This window comes from Microtus ochrogaster, linkage group LG3 (assembly GCF_000317375.1).
Source record: "Microtus ochrogaster isolate Prairie Vole_2 linkage group LG3, MicOch1.0, whole genome shotgun sequence".
Taxonomy (NCBI): Eukaryota; Metazoa; Chordata; class Mammalia; order Rodentia; family Cricetidae; genus Microtus; species Microtus ochrogaster.
In genome coordinates this window covers 45,160,081-45,176,741 of record NC_022029.1, presented here as the reverse complement: position 1 = coordinate 45,176,741, position 16,661 = coordinate 45,160,081, and the positions used below count along the sequence as shown (strand labels likewise).

Genomic DNA, 16,661 nt, shown 5'->3' with positions numbered 1-16,661 from the left:
AAAAAAAATAAAAAAAAATGATATTGTGATTGTGCAGTTTATTTAAAAGTGTCGTGTCTAATTAAGAAATATAGGTTAATAGATAGTCATTCATAATAGTCAAGCTTATAGCCATGTTTGTTAGGTTTTCTAGATATATAGAGACATTTCAGTTAGATGGGTGTTCTTCAAATCTTTCAGAGACCTTCAGAATATGGCATTTAAAATGTTTTAAGAACTTAAGACTTTTCATGACACATTTGCTCCTGGCAGCACCAATCTACTTCAAGAGGAGAATGGGCATCGAAGAGGCTCCTCATTGAGCTTGTTAGCCATTTGAACAAGAAACTGCTCTTTCTTGGACTGCTTGATGGTATACTGTGTGAACTGGACATGCAGGACCCACAGACAAATGACTGATGAACTTGCCTAAAGGTGAGATGATCCTTCAGGGTTCCTACTTCATGAAAGATTCTGCCAGACATTATGCAGGACATAGAAGAAAGTGACTAACAAACTGCCAATATAGGCAGAACTGTCTTTGAAATTTCCTGCTTCATGGAAAAGTCTGCCAGATACTGAGTGCCTGTAGGCTGAAGATGGATGCTCCAAAGGTACAGAAGAACACTGGGTGACTGTCCAGGCAGCGAGCTGTCTCTGTCAATTCTAGAGTTTTGGAAGTTGCTTACAATGCACTTCCTGTTTACTTAGGTAATATTATATCCTTCCGGAGTTTTTGATGGAGTTGAAAATATATAGTTATAGTTTTCCTTAGTTATGATAAAAGATAAAGTAGATACAAATAATCTAACTGTAATTCTTTCTTGATACCTGTTTTGTTATATGTAAATTTACTATGTTAAAGTCAAAATATTCCTTTTTATTTACACAGAAAAGGGGAGGTGATGTGGGATTCCCCTCTGTATGCTGTGAATACTATCGGTTAATAAAGAAACTGCTTTGAGCCTATAGCAGAAGGCGGAGACAGAGAGAAGCCATGGAACCACCACCAGAGACAGACATGCCAAAACTTTGTCCGAAAGCCACTGCTATGTGGTGATACACAGATTAGTAAAAATGGGTTAAATTAATATGTAAGAGCTAGCCAATAAGAAGCTAAAGCTAATACGCCAAGAAATGATTTAATTATTACACTTTCTTTGTGATTATTTTGGGAGTCTGGGCAGCTGGGAAATGAACAAGCAGCCTTCCTACAACATGACAACCTTCATCTTAAAGCAACAACCCAAGGTTGGGGACACGGCTCAGTTGAAAGAATGTTTGGGTCCCCGGCACCCATAAAAACAATCCCAAGCTGGAAAGGCAAGGACAGGAGGATTCCTGAAAACTCACTGGCCAGGCAGCCCACTGAGTTAGTAAACTGGTCAGTGGCACCCTACCCAGAAAATAAGGTAGGTGTGACTGAGGAGACAGGAGACATTAACCTGTGGCTTGCACGTATATACGTATATACATGTACTCATGCACAGATGTGATGTCTAATTCTGAACTGCTTCAGCACCGGAAAATGCAGACCACACAATGATTTCTCAGGATGGACACCAGTGGTCCCACATCTATACAGTAAATGCTTCACTGACAACACAAAACTCCATTTCCTTGCTGCCCCTTCAGCTTTGCCTGGCCAAGTGCTGAGAATGTAATATAGACAAAAATATCCCATAGCAACCAACAGGCAACTCCCTTATAGACAGACTTCACTACGTCCTCCTGTCCTCAAAGGCCAGGTAACAGATGTGGCTTTTAAGAGCACTACTGTGGAGATGAGCCAGAGGAAGTTGTAAGTCAAGATCTCAGAGGCATGGAGATATTGTGCAATTGTGCTTCTCCACAGACTGATTTTTCTAGAGAGAGACTATCTAACCACAGTTAAACCACGGCTGTAGGGTTCCTGTCCTATGGTTATCTAACCTGAATTCAGCCCGCCACTTTCACTTTCTTAGATAACAGAAGAGCCATGGTTTCAGAACAGTACCTTAATCGAAGCTCCTGCAAAACGAGAAAGCTGTTTGATGTGCTGGCCCTGCTTGCCAATGATGGCACCAACTGACAGAGCAGGAATAAACAGGTGCACAGTCTCCGTTTCCGACTGCTGTAAGAGAAGAAAGTCAGGGCATGAATGCTTATTTGCTATAAAATAAATCACTGGCACCCTCACCTTTGGGATGAGCACCTTCTTGTCCCAGCAGGAATACTAGGAAGGTCATTGGGAATCCACAATGAGTCAAGCAGGGTTTATCTACCAAGTCACACTGGTCTAAAAATCTCAATTTTGTCTAAACGGGTTTCCTAAATTTCAAAACCTCACCAGATTATAGATGCTTTGCCGGCTTTCTATTGTGTATTTAGATCATAGAGCCTAGATCCAAGGCTGCTGCAGACTACACATCACAAACTAGACAGCAGCAAAGGATACAAACTCCAGACTTTAGGCAGACCGCTAGCCTCCCTGCCTGCCTCCCTGCCTGCCTGCCTGCCTGGCTCCCTGCCTCCCTGCCTTTCCAGAGCTAAGGACCAAATCCAAGGCCTTGTGCTTGCTGGACAAGTATTCTACTGAGCTAAATCCCCAGCCCCGGGTTTTCATTTCTTAAACACAGAGAGTAAAGAACTCTAAGGGAAAAACTTCTCCATATGTACAAACCATACCAAATACCATTGTCTTTCTGCACTGTAGCTGCTTCCTCCACGCTCTCCCTTGGCATCTTACATATAATCAGAAACCATTCTGAAAGCGCAAATGGACTTATCTGCACCCTTCACTCTCCCGGCCTCACACTGGTCACTGTGCCCTCTCCAGGCTCCTCCCTCAGTCATTACAGCAGGGCTGAAGGACATGGTCACTCAGACAGCTCAGTGACTGAGTTCCTCCTCACAGGGCTGTTCCAAGGGGCAGTACCAGCGTGGAGTGGGAGTTCTAATGGAGCTGCATCCTGCTCAAGCACCTCATTCTCTGCTTAACAACAGGAAGTGTGTTCAGGAAGATTTTAACATTAGTCAATGTGTTTGTTTGAATGAAAATGGCCCCCCAAAGGCTCACAGGGAGCAGCAATATTAGAAGGTGTGGCCTTGTAGGACAAAGTGTGTCGTTATGGGTAGGTTCTGAGGTTTCAGAAGCCCAAGCCAAGCACTTTCTCTTCCTGCTGCCTGCCAATCCAGACTTAGAACTCTCAGCTACCTCTCCAGCACCATGTCTGCCTGCTCGCCACCATGCTTCCCAACATGGTGATAATGACCTAAACCTCTGAACCTGTAAACTAGTCCCAATTAAATGTTTTCTTTTGTTAAGAGTTGCTGTGGTTATGGTGTCTCTTCACAGCAATTAAAACCCTAAGACAGGGGAAGGGGCCGCAGGTTCTATGTTGGGCCATGAAAATGTCAGAAAGAGTCCAAGAAGCTGCCATGAGGAGGAAGATCAGGCTTGAGGAAGCTGCTGCTTGGGGCTGAGATTATGTGACACATTCCTATTCCTACATAAACATCTCAATTCCCTGCCTAACACCTCTGCCACCTGTAATTAGGATAAAATACTGTTCTGGAGCTTGTTGCACTTAGGAATTTTTTTTTTTTTAAAAAAACATAGTGGGGGCTAAAGCCACAGCTCAACCGTTAAGCATACTGGCTGCTCTTCCGGAAGACCCAGGTTCAAGTCCCAGCACCCACATGGCTAACAATCATCTGTAATTCCAGTTCCAAGAGATCCACCCTCTTTGTTGACCTTTGTGAGCACCACACACACAACAACAACAAATCCCGAAGGAAAACATACGTCACTAAAGAGGAGTATGCATTTGAGTTTTCAAGAAAATGCTATAGGGTCACATCTCTAGAGGTGGAAGAAGCTATCTACCGAAGGAAATTTAAACCTAGATGATTTGGTAAGAAGATCTCACAGAACTGTCTCTTGAAGTCCCCAGCCCAGCTCTGGAAAAGGAACTGTTAGGAAACAGCTGAAATGACCATGACCCCACAGTACAACAGCGGTAACTGTGACCCGTGAGGGGTCTGCGATGGTCTCAACATCCTGTGAGGAGTTGAAAGCAGCAGCCTGGGACCGCCCAATGGTCGGCGTGCACTGCTGGTGACAGCAACTCAAGTGGCTCGTCGGCCATCTGAAGCTGGGTTAGGGTGTTTCTCAACACCACCCAGCTCCTTGGCTCCAGTTCCATTCCCACCAGCCATCTTGCTGGCCATCAATTATTTCACAAGGGAATTTTCCTCTGAAGACACAGGCAGCTCATGGAAACATCTGTCCACTTGACTGTCTGGTACAGCGTGTTCTAGTATGGAATTCAGCATGAGAAGCCATGTTCTCAAGACCTGTCCCAGATAAGCACAGTTTCATTTTGAATAGCAGACCTAAGCAGATAGGAGAAAAAAGCCTCTTCTACCTACAGCTTTAATTAGCCTCTGAGATTTCAAGAGACCCCGCTCAGCACAACGTTTCTTTCTGACAAAATCCTTGGGTTTCAGTTCATGGTCCTAAACACATAGGAGACCCTTTCCTGAACACACTCTTTGAGGGTGAAGGCTAGTAACAGGACGCAAGCTGCTTCCCAGTGGACTGCTGCCAGATGCCTATGGCAAAGCTTCCTTCGGACTCTTGGCAAGCACTGTGCTGTGTCTTGGAATAACAAGAACAAAGCTGCGAGGCCGAAAGCTTGCGTAACTGGCCAAGTCTGCCAGCGAATAATTCCTAATCACCCGCTATCGAGAAGATACAAGCAACAGCAAACAGTGAGGTTAAGTGTATTTACTTTGCAGGGAACAGAATCTCAGCATCACAAAGGCGTGGAGACGTGCCTGGCAGCCTAGAGAGCAGCCTCCAGGAACCTGGCAGCATGCCAGTGTTTTCCTTTGGCGTGAAGGATAGGTGCTTGGGGGAGGGAGGGGTTGTTTTTAAGTAGATTTGGGTCTGGAACTGGAACCAAGTTTACTCAACTCTATGACCTGAACAAAATACTGAAGCTAGCTATATATATATGAATTAAACCAAGGCTCCACATGGTGCAGAGTTTCTTTTCCTAGGAATGTTTGCTGCACCCATGTGGAACTATCTGACCGAGACCAGGCCAGCAACTCAGTCGTATAGAAGGTGCCTCTGCCCCCATCATACCAGGACGCTAACCACTTCATGGCCATCTTGGCAGCTTCAGAGAAGAGTATAAAGAAGCTATCAGAAGTGTAAAGACAAAAGCCCACAGGTTTATTCCTGTCAACCCAACCGCAAGCAGCCAGCACAGCCAGCTAAGACAGCTCCAGCTCATGCCTGGCTCACTGGCTGCCAACTCTCCCTTCCCTGCTGTTTGGGCATTTCTGAAAGGAGCATTTCCTGTCATTTATAAACGAGGGGCTTGCAAATTAAGTACTGACTGAACCAGCTGCCAAGCAGGAACTAGAGACTTTCTGAAATCTGTTGAAAGATACAGCACTTTGGCAATTTGGAGAAATCAACCTCACAGGTTCTAGGAGAAAGGCTACTTCAGAAGGGTAAGTGGGGGATGAGAGTGAGTGGGGGACAGGTGAGTGGGGGATAAGTGAGTGGGGGAGATGAGTGAGGAGGGATGACTGGGCAGAGCTCTGGAATGGAAAGAGGCAAGAAGGTTATCAACAGACAGCATTCTCCTCGTGTTACAAAGCAGAAATGAGTAAATCTGCATAACGAAGACAATTCTAAAAGTTCATAAAATGTCTTGGTGGTGGTGGCGGCAGCCCAAAACCTTCTCAGGGCTGGGGAGATGTGTGAAGTTAAGTTAAAGTTAAGTCAGTAAAGTTACAAACTTGAGTTTGGATTCCTTGCACTTAAGGAAACACCCAGCACAATGGCATGCTTCTACACAGATGGATCCCTGGAGCTCACTGGCCACCAGCCCAGCCAAGTCAATGAGCACCAGACTCAGTGAGAGAAGTTTACTCAAAGAATAAGTTGAAGGGCTAGAGCGATGGCTCAAAGTGCTAGCCATTCAAGAATGATGATCTCAGAAGAGGTGGAAGCCTAAGACTGACCCCAGATGCTGTGGTGCACATGCTATGCACATGTGTGTGCCTGTATGCGTACACACACACCATACAGACTCACAAACACACCATACACAGACTAACACAACATACAAAAAGACATAAAAACAAACACTCACTACATACATACTCAGAGACACACACAGAAAGCACACAGAAAGATATAAACACAAACACACTGCACACAGACTCGCAACAGAGGAAGAAGATACATGATTATCGACCGCTGGCCTCCACATGCACACTGATGCATGTGCACAACTAAAACACACATGCACACACACACACACCAACATGTGTGTATGTATACACAAACACACTGAAACTCCTCCTCTTAGTGAGCAATATGCACTTTAAGTGAAAGCATATTCACTCTTACCCCACAGGATATCAAAGATTAAGATGACTTTAATAAGTAATTGGAATTTTCTGAGATAGTTGCTATTAGCAAGATTTTTCCTTTTGGGACTGGGCATCAAACCCAGAGCTCCGCACAGTAAAGAGCTGTCCCACTGAGTGACCTCCCTAGCCAGGGACAGAAAGCTTCTCATCACAAGTGTGGTCACCTGAATGTGGCAGAATGTAACCATTCCCAGAGCACACACCTGAGAACCCTCAGCTCACACCCAGTTTTTAAAAATAACACCACAGGCTCACAACAGCACACTCTTCTGCAAGGTAAAAACAAAAGGAACGGGCTGGAGAAATGGCTCAGGTGTTAAGAGCACTGGTTGCTCATCCAGAGGACCTGAGTTCAATTCCCAGCACCAATACAGTGGCTTACCACTTTACAACCTCTATAATAGGACCCGATGCCTCCTCTTCTGGCAGGCACACGGAGAGAGCACTCATACATAAAATATAAATAAATAAAAGAATACCTGCTTAGCATGTGCATAGGCCTGAGTCCAGATAACTAGACACGGTGCTGCACACCTGGGACCCATGCTTCAGAGGAAGACACTGGGGATCAGGAGTTCATGGTCATCCTTGGCAACATTAGTTCTACCTTGACTCAAAAGGGAAAGAAACTGGTAAGGCTTTGGTAAATTGCCTTATTGCTCTTTCTTTAAAAATGTTATTTTTGGCCAGACGGTGGTGGTGCATGCCTTTAATCCCAGCACTTGGGATGCAGAGGAAGGCAGATCTCTGTGAGTTTGAGGACAGCCTGGTCTCCAGGAGCTAGTTCCAGGACAGGCTCCAAAGCTACAGAGAAACCCTGTCTCGAACCCCCCCCCCCAAAAAAAACAAAAAGATATTTTCAAGGTTGGAGAGATGGCTTCGCAGTTGGGAGCATTAGCTGCGTTTCCACAGGACTTGAGTTTGAGTCCACATGTTGTCTCATGATCTTCTCTAACTACGGTTCCAAGGGCTCCAATGTCTTCTGGCCTTCTCAGACACTGCACACATGTGATGTACAGGCCAAACTTCCATTACACACATAAAATGAAATAATTTTAAGAATAAAATTAAAAATATATTTCTCAAAGTACTGTCCACCAACCAGTTACAAATAATAGGAAGTACAGTTACATACACCACTCCCAGCCTTCAAAATTTTTCTATAGATACTTTTCTGATAAGCTAGAGAGTAATTAATAAGCTAGAACAATAACATAATTTCTAAAAAGCTGTACAAAAGAAGTCTCTTTCTTGCTCTCCTCAATAAATACTTTTGGCAGCGATCAATGTGGGTTAATTAAAACCGTGACTGGGGATTAACACATCAGAGATTTGGATGGAGAACATAAAAGAGTAGTTTATCCTAAGTGGTTTCTACAGACACACAAGAGTTCTCAACACCTATCTTGTGCTGTGTGTCAGTAAAAATAAACACAGGCACAGAGAGGGCAACATGAAACTTCATCCCCTGGAGTTTAAGGTTAGAGTCTCCCTTTCTCTCTGGGGGAGGGAAATGCTGGCTTTCTTCCTCCGGGCTCTGGAGTTTCCATTAAGATGTAAAGAGGTGAAGTCCAGGGACTGGAGAGATGGCTCAGTGGTTAAGAGCATTGCCTGTTCTCCAAAGGTCCTGAGTTCAATTCCCAGCAACCACATGGTGGCTTACAACCATCTGTAATGAGTTCTGGTGCCCTCTTCTGGCCTGCAGACATACACAGACAGAATATTGTATACATAATGAATAAGTAAATAAATATTTTTTTTTAAAAAAAGGCGAAGTCCATGAATGGCTGCTCCAACATCCACTTTCCTATTTTCCTTGATTGGATGCACTGGATACACTTCTGCTCCAGAGAGCTTGTCTCCCAGCCTCCCTCGCAGCTAGACAAGGCTGTGTGTTATTTTCCAGCTAATATGGTGCCAGTCAACGGTTAAATACTCAACTTGTGTTTCAGGTGCTGCCCTTCGAGGTATTGTCAGCATTTTTGGCTGGACTTGGTCTCTTCTCATGAAGAAGGAAAACATGTCAGCTACCCTGCACCCCCGTAACACACAGGCAAGCACAATCGTGATCTACACAGCACACCAAAATAGATAGAGAAGAGCGAGAGCAGACCCGTGGCAGCCTCCCAGGAGGGCTTTGGCTTGACTGGTGCCTAGAGTTTGAATGGCAGATGCTCCAAAGATAAAAGGGTTAGGGTATCTTTTGTTGGTTTTTAAACTGTTCCCTAAAATAAAACACAGAACGGGCTAAAAAGAGGAACACATGGGGGGAGGGGGCCATGCTCTTTCCACCAGCAGGTACACTCCCTCTACTGCCTAGTAAACATTCCTGTGAGCAGCTCTCAACAATAAGTGAGCAGCGAACACGCTCCCATCCACTTTTACAAAGCCCGGTCTGCAAGCTCTGCCTTCTCCCACTGAGATTCGATTCATGAAAGTGGGGCACAGGTCTCCACCTGGTTACAACCCAGGCGGCTGCCGCCAGTGCCACCACAGCTGAAGTCACCTGAGGAGGTTCCAATATGGCGCAGAGCCCTTCCCTGGGGTAATTACAGAGTAGCCACAGGAAAACTAGCTTCTCCTCAGACAGGGAGATGCCAATGCTGAACTCCACAGAAGAGCACATTGGATGAGTGAGGAGGGGACCAGGACAGAGGAGAGCGTAAAGCAGCTCAGAAAGGAAGACTAGAGAAATGAAGGGAACACAGAAGGAGACGACCCTCACCCTGAGCTCCAGTTTATATTTCCTACGGACTTCAACACGACTGATAAAACCAAGGTTTCTCATTCCTTTTTGACAATTGTATTTTAGGTGTGTGTGTGTGTGTGTGTGTGTGTTTTGTTTGTATGTATATTTGTGGACCATATGCATGCCTGGTGCCTGTGAAAGCCAGAAGAATTGTGTCAGAAACCCTGGAACTGGAGTCATAGGCAATCATGACCTGGGAATTGAACCTGGGTCCTCTGGAAGAGTACCCTTAACCACTGAGTCATCTTTCCAGCCCCCTAAAACTAATGTTTTTAAAATATGTCTCCAATGAGAATAATCAAAGCAAAAACTAAGATACACTCCCTTCCTAGAGTCTGTGTATTATGGTCTCGCTTTACCTGTGTTAGGCTATCTCCAAATCTAAATACCTATGAAGCTACCTTGGGAGTCCAGTGCCTAAAGGAATTTTAAGAAAAATAAGTAAATCACATGTTTTAAACTCTGCCCTTTTTTTCCTTTAAAGACAGGGCCTATATGTGTCTTGAAACTCACACATAGACTAAAATGGCTTTGAACTCAAGAGATCCACCTGCCTCTGTTTCCCAGTGCTGGGATTAAAGGTGTGTGCCACCATATCTAGCTTGAAAGGGTAATTTTAAGAACACATTTGTAACCCACAAAAGCTTTTTTTCATTTTAGAGAGAAAAGATAGAAAGGAAATAATATGCCTCCTTCCTGCTTCTCAGGCCAACGGCTAACTCCTGACACTCTCAGGGGACTGGTACCAACAGAAAGATGAAGTTCAAGTGGCTCTCACTACAGAAACGTCTCTTGGCAACAGACAGACTGACTCAGCAAGCAGATCTGCTAGACCACAGCAGCTTCTGCTCTTTCACCTTTAACATTTTAGCAGCATCTCCCACAACTTGTAGAAATGTCCGCATCCACTGAGACATCCATCTCGTCAGTGCACACAGAGGAAAAACTCACCAGCATCCTGCAAAGGACATGAGGGGCTGACATATCCACGGTTAGTCCCTGGGAAACAAGTGCTTCCTCTGCCTCTCCTTGCACCTGGCCCTTGGGTGTCCTCAGTTCTTACCCAGTAGCAACAGTTGCCTTACTTGAGCAGTTTCTGGGTACCCAACCTCAACTGTAACCCTCATCTAATCCGACTGAGTGCAAGTGCCTCAGGAGAAGCAAAGGTTCATCCTGTGGTCATCTGTGCAGTTATTTGGCTCACGCTTAACAGAGTAAGTAAGCATCTTCAGCCTCCCATTCTTAAAACTAATTGTGCAAGCCACCTTTAAGATTTAATGTGGCTTAGGACAGGCAAAGGAAGCCCTTGTTCCCACAGGGACCAATCACAAACATCTCAGCTGCTGTGTTTTTGGCCGGGTTTAGTGAGCTTGTACTCTAGATACTTACAATGGGTTTCAGAATGAAGATTGTTAATATGATCTCATATGACTAAAACATTGGTCTGTTAAACAAGATATGATGCTTAAACCACAATACTAATTCAGAAAAAATGATTAAATACAGAGGGCAGTTACAATCTTCTAACTTGTAAATTTTAGAAGATTTAAAGTTTTTCTTTACCTTATGTGTATGAGTGTTTGCCTAGATGTATGTATATACACTGCATGGGTGCCTGGTGCCCATGGAGATAAGAAAAGAGGGTGTCGCTCCCCTGAGACCAGTTATGGATCCATATGAACCACCTTGTGAGGCTGGAAACCAAACTTGGGTCCCCTGGAAGAGCAGCCAGTGTTCTTTACTGCTGAGCCCCCTCTCCAGTCTCCTTATTTCTATATTAAAAAGTAATCATCTAACAGTTCACGTTAGGGCTTTTTGCTACGGAAGGATCTGAATATGTGTAATAGACAGATGATGAGAATGTCTCCCATCTGTGATGGAAGAGGTTGATCTATAGAGACAATGGTGTGGGAGCTCCTTCTGTCTATGTATTGCTTTTATTGGTTAATGAATAAAGAAACTGCTTTGGACCTATAGCAGGGCAGAACTTAGGTAGACGGGGAAGACAGAATTGAATGCTGGGAGGAAGAAGGCAGAGTCAGAGTCAGAACAGCACCATCCATTAGATAAGGCCTTATATGGCACAATTACTTTGTATAATTGGCACACTTTTTAAAGTAAATATCAGGGATACATCATCTATAAACCTAGCACAAATGTGTCCATTTATAATAAACTATTGGGCACACCAGAATTTAAATAACTGTCCTAGCTTGCTTTCTAGTGCAGTAACAAATACCATAACCAAAAAGCACAAGAAAGAAAACGCATATTTGGCTTATATATCCTGATCACAGTGTATCACGAAGGGAAGTCAGGGCAGGAACTCGAGGCTGGAACCTAGAGGCAGGAAGTGGAGACCATGGAGGAACAGTGTTTACTGTCTTGTTCCCAGTGACTCACTCAGCTGTTGGGAGCCCTGCTGGACTAAGGCTGCAGCCCAACATGTCTGGATGGCTCTCAGACTCAACACAAGACAGGAGGACGCCCTTCCCCCAGCACGGGCTTCCTACTCTCCGCCTGACCTTATTTGGAGATGGTCCCTGTGCCTGGATGCCTGACTTACCTTAGTCCAGACCTCTGACAAAGTTCTCTGCAAATGCTTCCCTCTGCTGCCACAGGCCATAATTAGGTGCTCTAGCTATATATAGGACAGGGCTATGCGGTCACATGTAACAGACATGTGCTCCAGCCTTGTGACAGGCGCAGGCCACCAAATGCAGATGAGGTGATGTTCCAGTCACTGAGTGCATCCTTTCCATCTCCACCTGGAATAAGGTCGAGCTGCCTCCCTGAAGCATATTCACAGGCCGTACAAAGCCCTGCACTGCCACTGCTCCCTTTGTCCTTGTGACCTGGTGGAGCCAACAAACCACGAGGAAAAGGAAGACCCCATATTCAGCTTGGTTTTTTATACAACTCAGAATCACCTGTGGGGGCTGGAGGGCACCATTCGTGGCGGGCTGGGTCCTACCTCATCAATCATTAACCACGAGAATGCCACACAGATTCGCTTACAGGTGAATCTGATAGAAGCATTTTCTCAATTGAGTTCTTTCTTTCCAGAAAGACCCTAGCTTGTGTCAGGTTGACAAAAAATAAATAAAACTCTAAGCACAACAATTACCGATTTAAATGCACTCTTGAATTTCTATTTTAGGCCCTTCACCCTACTATCAATATACAATTCTGTAGAGAAAAGAAATATTTGACCTGAAAGTCTTCAGAGATCATTCATCCAACAAAGGTCTCCAACCCCCACATCTGCTTTCAAGTCGAGGGCTTATTCTGTAGCCAGGGCTTGCTTGGTCCCACCAAGCAGCCCAAGATGACCTAGAACTCCCAGCAATCCTCCTGCCCCAGCCACTGGAGGCTGCAATTACAAGTGTCACCCTGGTCGACTCAGATTTTTCACTGAGAAAACAGACCAAGGGCAGTGCAGAATCCGACCTTCAGTGGCACAATTCACTGTGGAGCTAGGCTAGACCTGGGGCAACCCCACACTTCTTTCACCAAGACATCTCTCAGGGCACAAACCTGCTATCTACTTCACACAGCACCTGGATCTGAGCTGAATCGTCAGATGCCATGTAATGAATTTATGCATACATGATATTTGGCTGCCATTCTGTCCACTGTTTTGGAGATACAGCTCTTTAGGTTTCCCAGGGTGATCCTGCCTCTCAGCCTCCCAAGTAGCTGAGAGTATAGGTGCATGCTACCACATCCAGGGGGTTATTTAATTACTGTTGTGAAAGCTATCCTCAGACTTGTTACATAATTTCTAGGTGCAAACAACTACATATGCAGGTGAGCTGCAGACAAAGACAGATTAGAGGCAGGGACTGAAGCAGAGTAGAGGTCATGGAGGAATACTGTTTTCTGGCTTGCTCCCCATGGCTTACTCATGTAAAAGCAGAAACAAACACCAGAGGGAGATAGCCCACAATACCTATCAGCCTAATATGCTCAAGGACAGAAAAGAAATTCTTATTTCTGAACTGGTAGAGCATCAGCAGTCTAGTATTGGTGTTGCCTGAAGAATGCCAATATCAATTTACTTGTGCGGTTACCTGGGGTAGTAACACAATTAAATCCTTGACCCGTACCACTTGAACAACATCTCTGGTGTGCACAGAGTTACCGTTCACATATTTCATGTGTTTAAGAGAGCCAAATAAACGGAGAGATAAATTCATCATGGACGACCCCAGAATGCTGTATACAAAGACTGCAAACTGGACGATGCCCTACTTTCCTGGACAGACATCTGGGCTGCAAAGCTGTTCTCAAAACCCAGATTTCAAAGTAAGACCTATAAAAGCCTGACGGCTCACAACACTGGAGAAGCGGAGTGGAGGAACACGAGCATGAGGTCAGCCAGGGCTACATGACAAACAAATCCCCGTCTCAGGGCTGGAGAGAAGGCTCAGTGGTTAAGAGCATTTTCTCTTCCTGAGGACCAGAGTTCAATTCCCAGCACCCATAGGGCAGCTCCCAACCCTTCATAACTCCAGTTCTAGGGGATCTAACACCTCTCTTCTGACATGCATGGGTACCAGGCACACATGTGCACAGATATACATATGAGCAAAATACTCATGCACATAAAATAAATTTAAAAAACCCTGTCTCAATAAGTAAATGCATTTGTTATACGATCTCTATACAACACAAGCTATCCAATGTTCTGTCCATGAACACAGAACTGTGAGGGAAACTATCTTGGTGCATTGATCAGGAAAGCAACACTCAACGGCAAGCAACCTCAGCCTATGTAGACCTTCTAAGGCAGTTACCTTCTAGGTGGTAAAGATGAGAGAAAAATTTTCTTTGTGAGACAAAGTCTTGCTGTGGAATCCACATTGCCCTTAACCTCACAAACCTCCTGCTTCAGCAGGAATGCTGGGCTTAAAGGTGTGCACTGTGTCCAGCATGGATATCTCCTAAAACCTCTCTGCTTCAATACTCTAAAACAGCGGTTCTCTATCTGTAGCTCGCAGCTCCTTTGGAGGTGGAATGACCCTTTTACAGCATCCGCTAAGAATATTGGAAAACACAGATATTTACATTTGTTATGAAGTAGCAAACAAAAATAATTGTTTATTTTGTCACCACTGAAGGGCTCTAGCAGGCCCGAGCATGACAAACACGGCTCTGGCAGGCATTGCCCTTCTCCATTCCCTCTGCCTTGCTAAACTGTTTGATTACCTTCCAAAAGCTAGCCACCAAGGTCTCTTCCCTTATTTTGCCACTTTTTCCCCCTGAAGCTGATTTCCAAGGTTCAGCTATCAAAGTACTGAAGTTCAGCAATCAAAAGCCCCCTTTTGGCTGCCCTAATTAGGATGCTCAATCAAAACAAACCAACTTATCCTAACAAAGGCTTCCCCTTTATCCCTTCATAAACTACCACCGCCTATGGGCTACGGTCTGTCTCCTCTCCATCCAGAGGCAGTCCTTTGTCCCTTGAGGCAAATATTCCTTTCCCCTTGCTCCTTTTCTCTTCTTTCCTGTCTTTGTCTTATTCTCTGCCCTTTGTCCCTCTCAGGCAAATAAATCTTTGTGCTGAGAACTTGGTCTTGGGGTGTTTTGCACCAACAACTGGTCCTTTTAACCACAACACGAGAAATTGTATTAAATGGCAGCAGCATTAGTACCAACACGAGGAAATGTATGAAAAGGCCGCTGCATCAGGACCAACATGAGGACCTGTATTAAATAAAGGGCCGCAGCATCAGGACCAACATGAGGACCTGTATTAAATACAGGGCCGCAGCATCAGGACCAACATGAGGACCTGTATTAAATAAAGGGCCGCAGCATCAGGACCAACATGAGGACCTGTATTAAATACAGGGCCGCAGCATCAGGACCAACATGAGGACCTATATTAAATAAAGGGCCGCAGCACCAGGACCAACATGAGGACCTGTATTAGATAAAGGGCCACAGCACCAGGACCAACATGAGGACCTGTATTAAAGGGTTTCAGCATCAGGACCATTGAGAACTACTCTTCTAAGAAAACCAGCCTCAACCCCAGTACTGAACCAAAAGACAAAACAAAACAAAAATCCACCAAAACTTTTTATTTAAATCGACACATTTGCACAATTCTACCAACCCCCAAAACTTCAAAACAACTCATGTTTATTAATTCGGGGCCAAATTAAAAGTTTCTATTGGGCCGGGTGGTGGTGGCGCACGCCTTTAATCCCAGCACTCGGGAGGCAGAGGCAGGTGGATCTCTGTGAGTTCGAGACCAGCCTGGTCTACAGAGCTAGTTCCAGGACAGGCTCCAAAACCACAGAGAAACCCTGTCTCGAAAAACAAAAACAAAAACAAAAACAAAACAAAACAAAAAAAAGTTTCTATTGGCAAGTGCTACAAAGCACCCAAGAGCTCCATACAACGCACAGTCTGGCATGAACATTATCCCATTTAGCTCTGACTGTAGCAGTATTGTGGCATAGTCTGACGGCAAGGGTCAGAGAGCTTACCTCAAATTGTGGGTAGGGAGGAGTCATGGTTGAAGGGGGCCCTGAGGTGGGAGGTGGCATCCCTGAAGTGGGTGGGAACAGACCCAAGGCATTCAGATTTAATCCAGGGATTAAATGTGCTTGAAGCTGCAATGGTAAAAGAAAAGGAAAAAAAAGTCTCTTAATTTTCAATCAGAAGAATCAAGGAGGTGAGCCACACTAAGAAAGCAATTTTTGAATACAACAGGTGTTTCCACAGAACTACAGGTGCTGTTCACGCCTCTTGGCATATTTGAAGCTGGTATGCCCTGCACTGAGTTTCAAGGCCAAGAGCAGCAGCTCAGAGCACTTCAGAGAGTATGGTACTCTGCACGCGATAGGCCTTCTTCCATCAGCTGAAAGGTAAATACGTGGGGTGTGCTTGGGGATCACAGCAGGCACACAGAACAAGAGGGGAAAGCCCTTCATTCCTTGCCCTCTGGCTGAATCCTTCAAGTCAGGGCCCAGCTTCACACCACACGCACCACAAATGAGCACCCTTTGGATGGATGCAGGACCAGGAGGGAAATGCTGATTCAGCTTAATTGTTCCCCCTTTAAATACATGTGTGTGGATGTTTGGTTGTTTATACATCTGTGCACCATGTGCATGGAGAACCCACACAGGCCAGAGAAGAGTGGACTTGGAATTAAGGATGACTGTGAGCTGCCATGTGGGCGCTAGGAATCAAACCCTGGTCCTCTGGAAGAGCAGCCAAGAGCTCCTAAGCACCAAGCCATCTCTCCAGCCCTAATTTTATAGGAACTGAAAAAGGTGGAGACCAGGACTGAACTGAAGTGTATCTGATCCTGTTATCAGGGCCTGTGAAGATCAGTTATGAAACGCTTAGATAAGCAGCAATCACATGCAGATAGCAGGCTACCATGTGGGATAAAATGACCAGCATTCTAGGTTCTTCTCAGAAAAAATACTGTCACAGCCTCACCTGACATTACTGTTTCATAAGACAGGCCCAA

The 16,661-nt window shown here is 45.0% G+C and overlaps 1 protein-coding gene across 2 annotated transcripts in view; it reads right to left on the bottom strand.

The window, feature by feature from the left end:
- Positions 1–16,661, bottom strand: part of Igf2bp3 (insulin like growth factor 2 mRNA binding protein 3) — a 139,537-nt gene that overhangs the window by 7,787 nt on the left and 115,089 nt on the right. For both annotated transcript variants that reach the window (XM_005360845.2, XM_005360846.2), the window contains 2 exons: positions 15,667–15,792; positions 1,976–2,092 (listed from right to left, as the gene is read on the bottom strand). In XM_005360845.2, the coding sequence (XP_005360902.1) occupies positions 1,976–2,092; positions 15,667–15,792 (243 nt within the window). The remainder of the gene's footprint in view (positions 1–1,975; positions 2,093–15,666; positions 15,793–16,661) is intronic.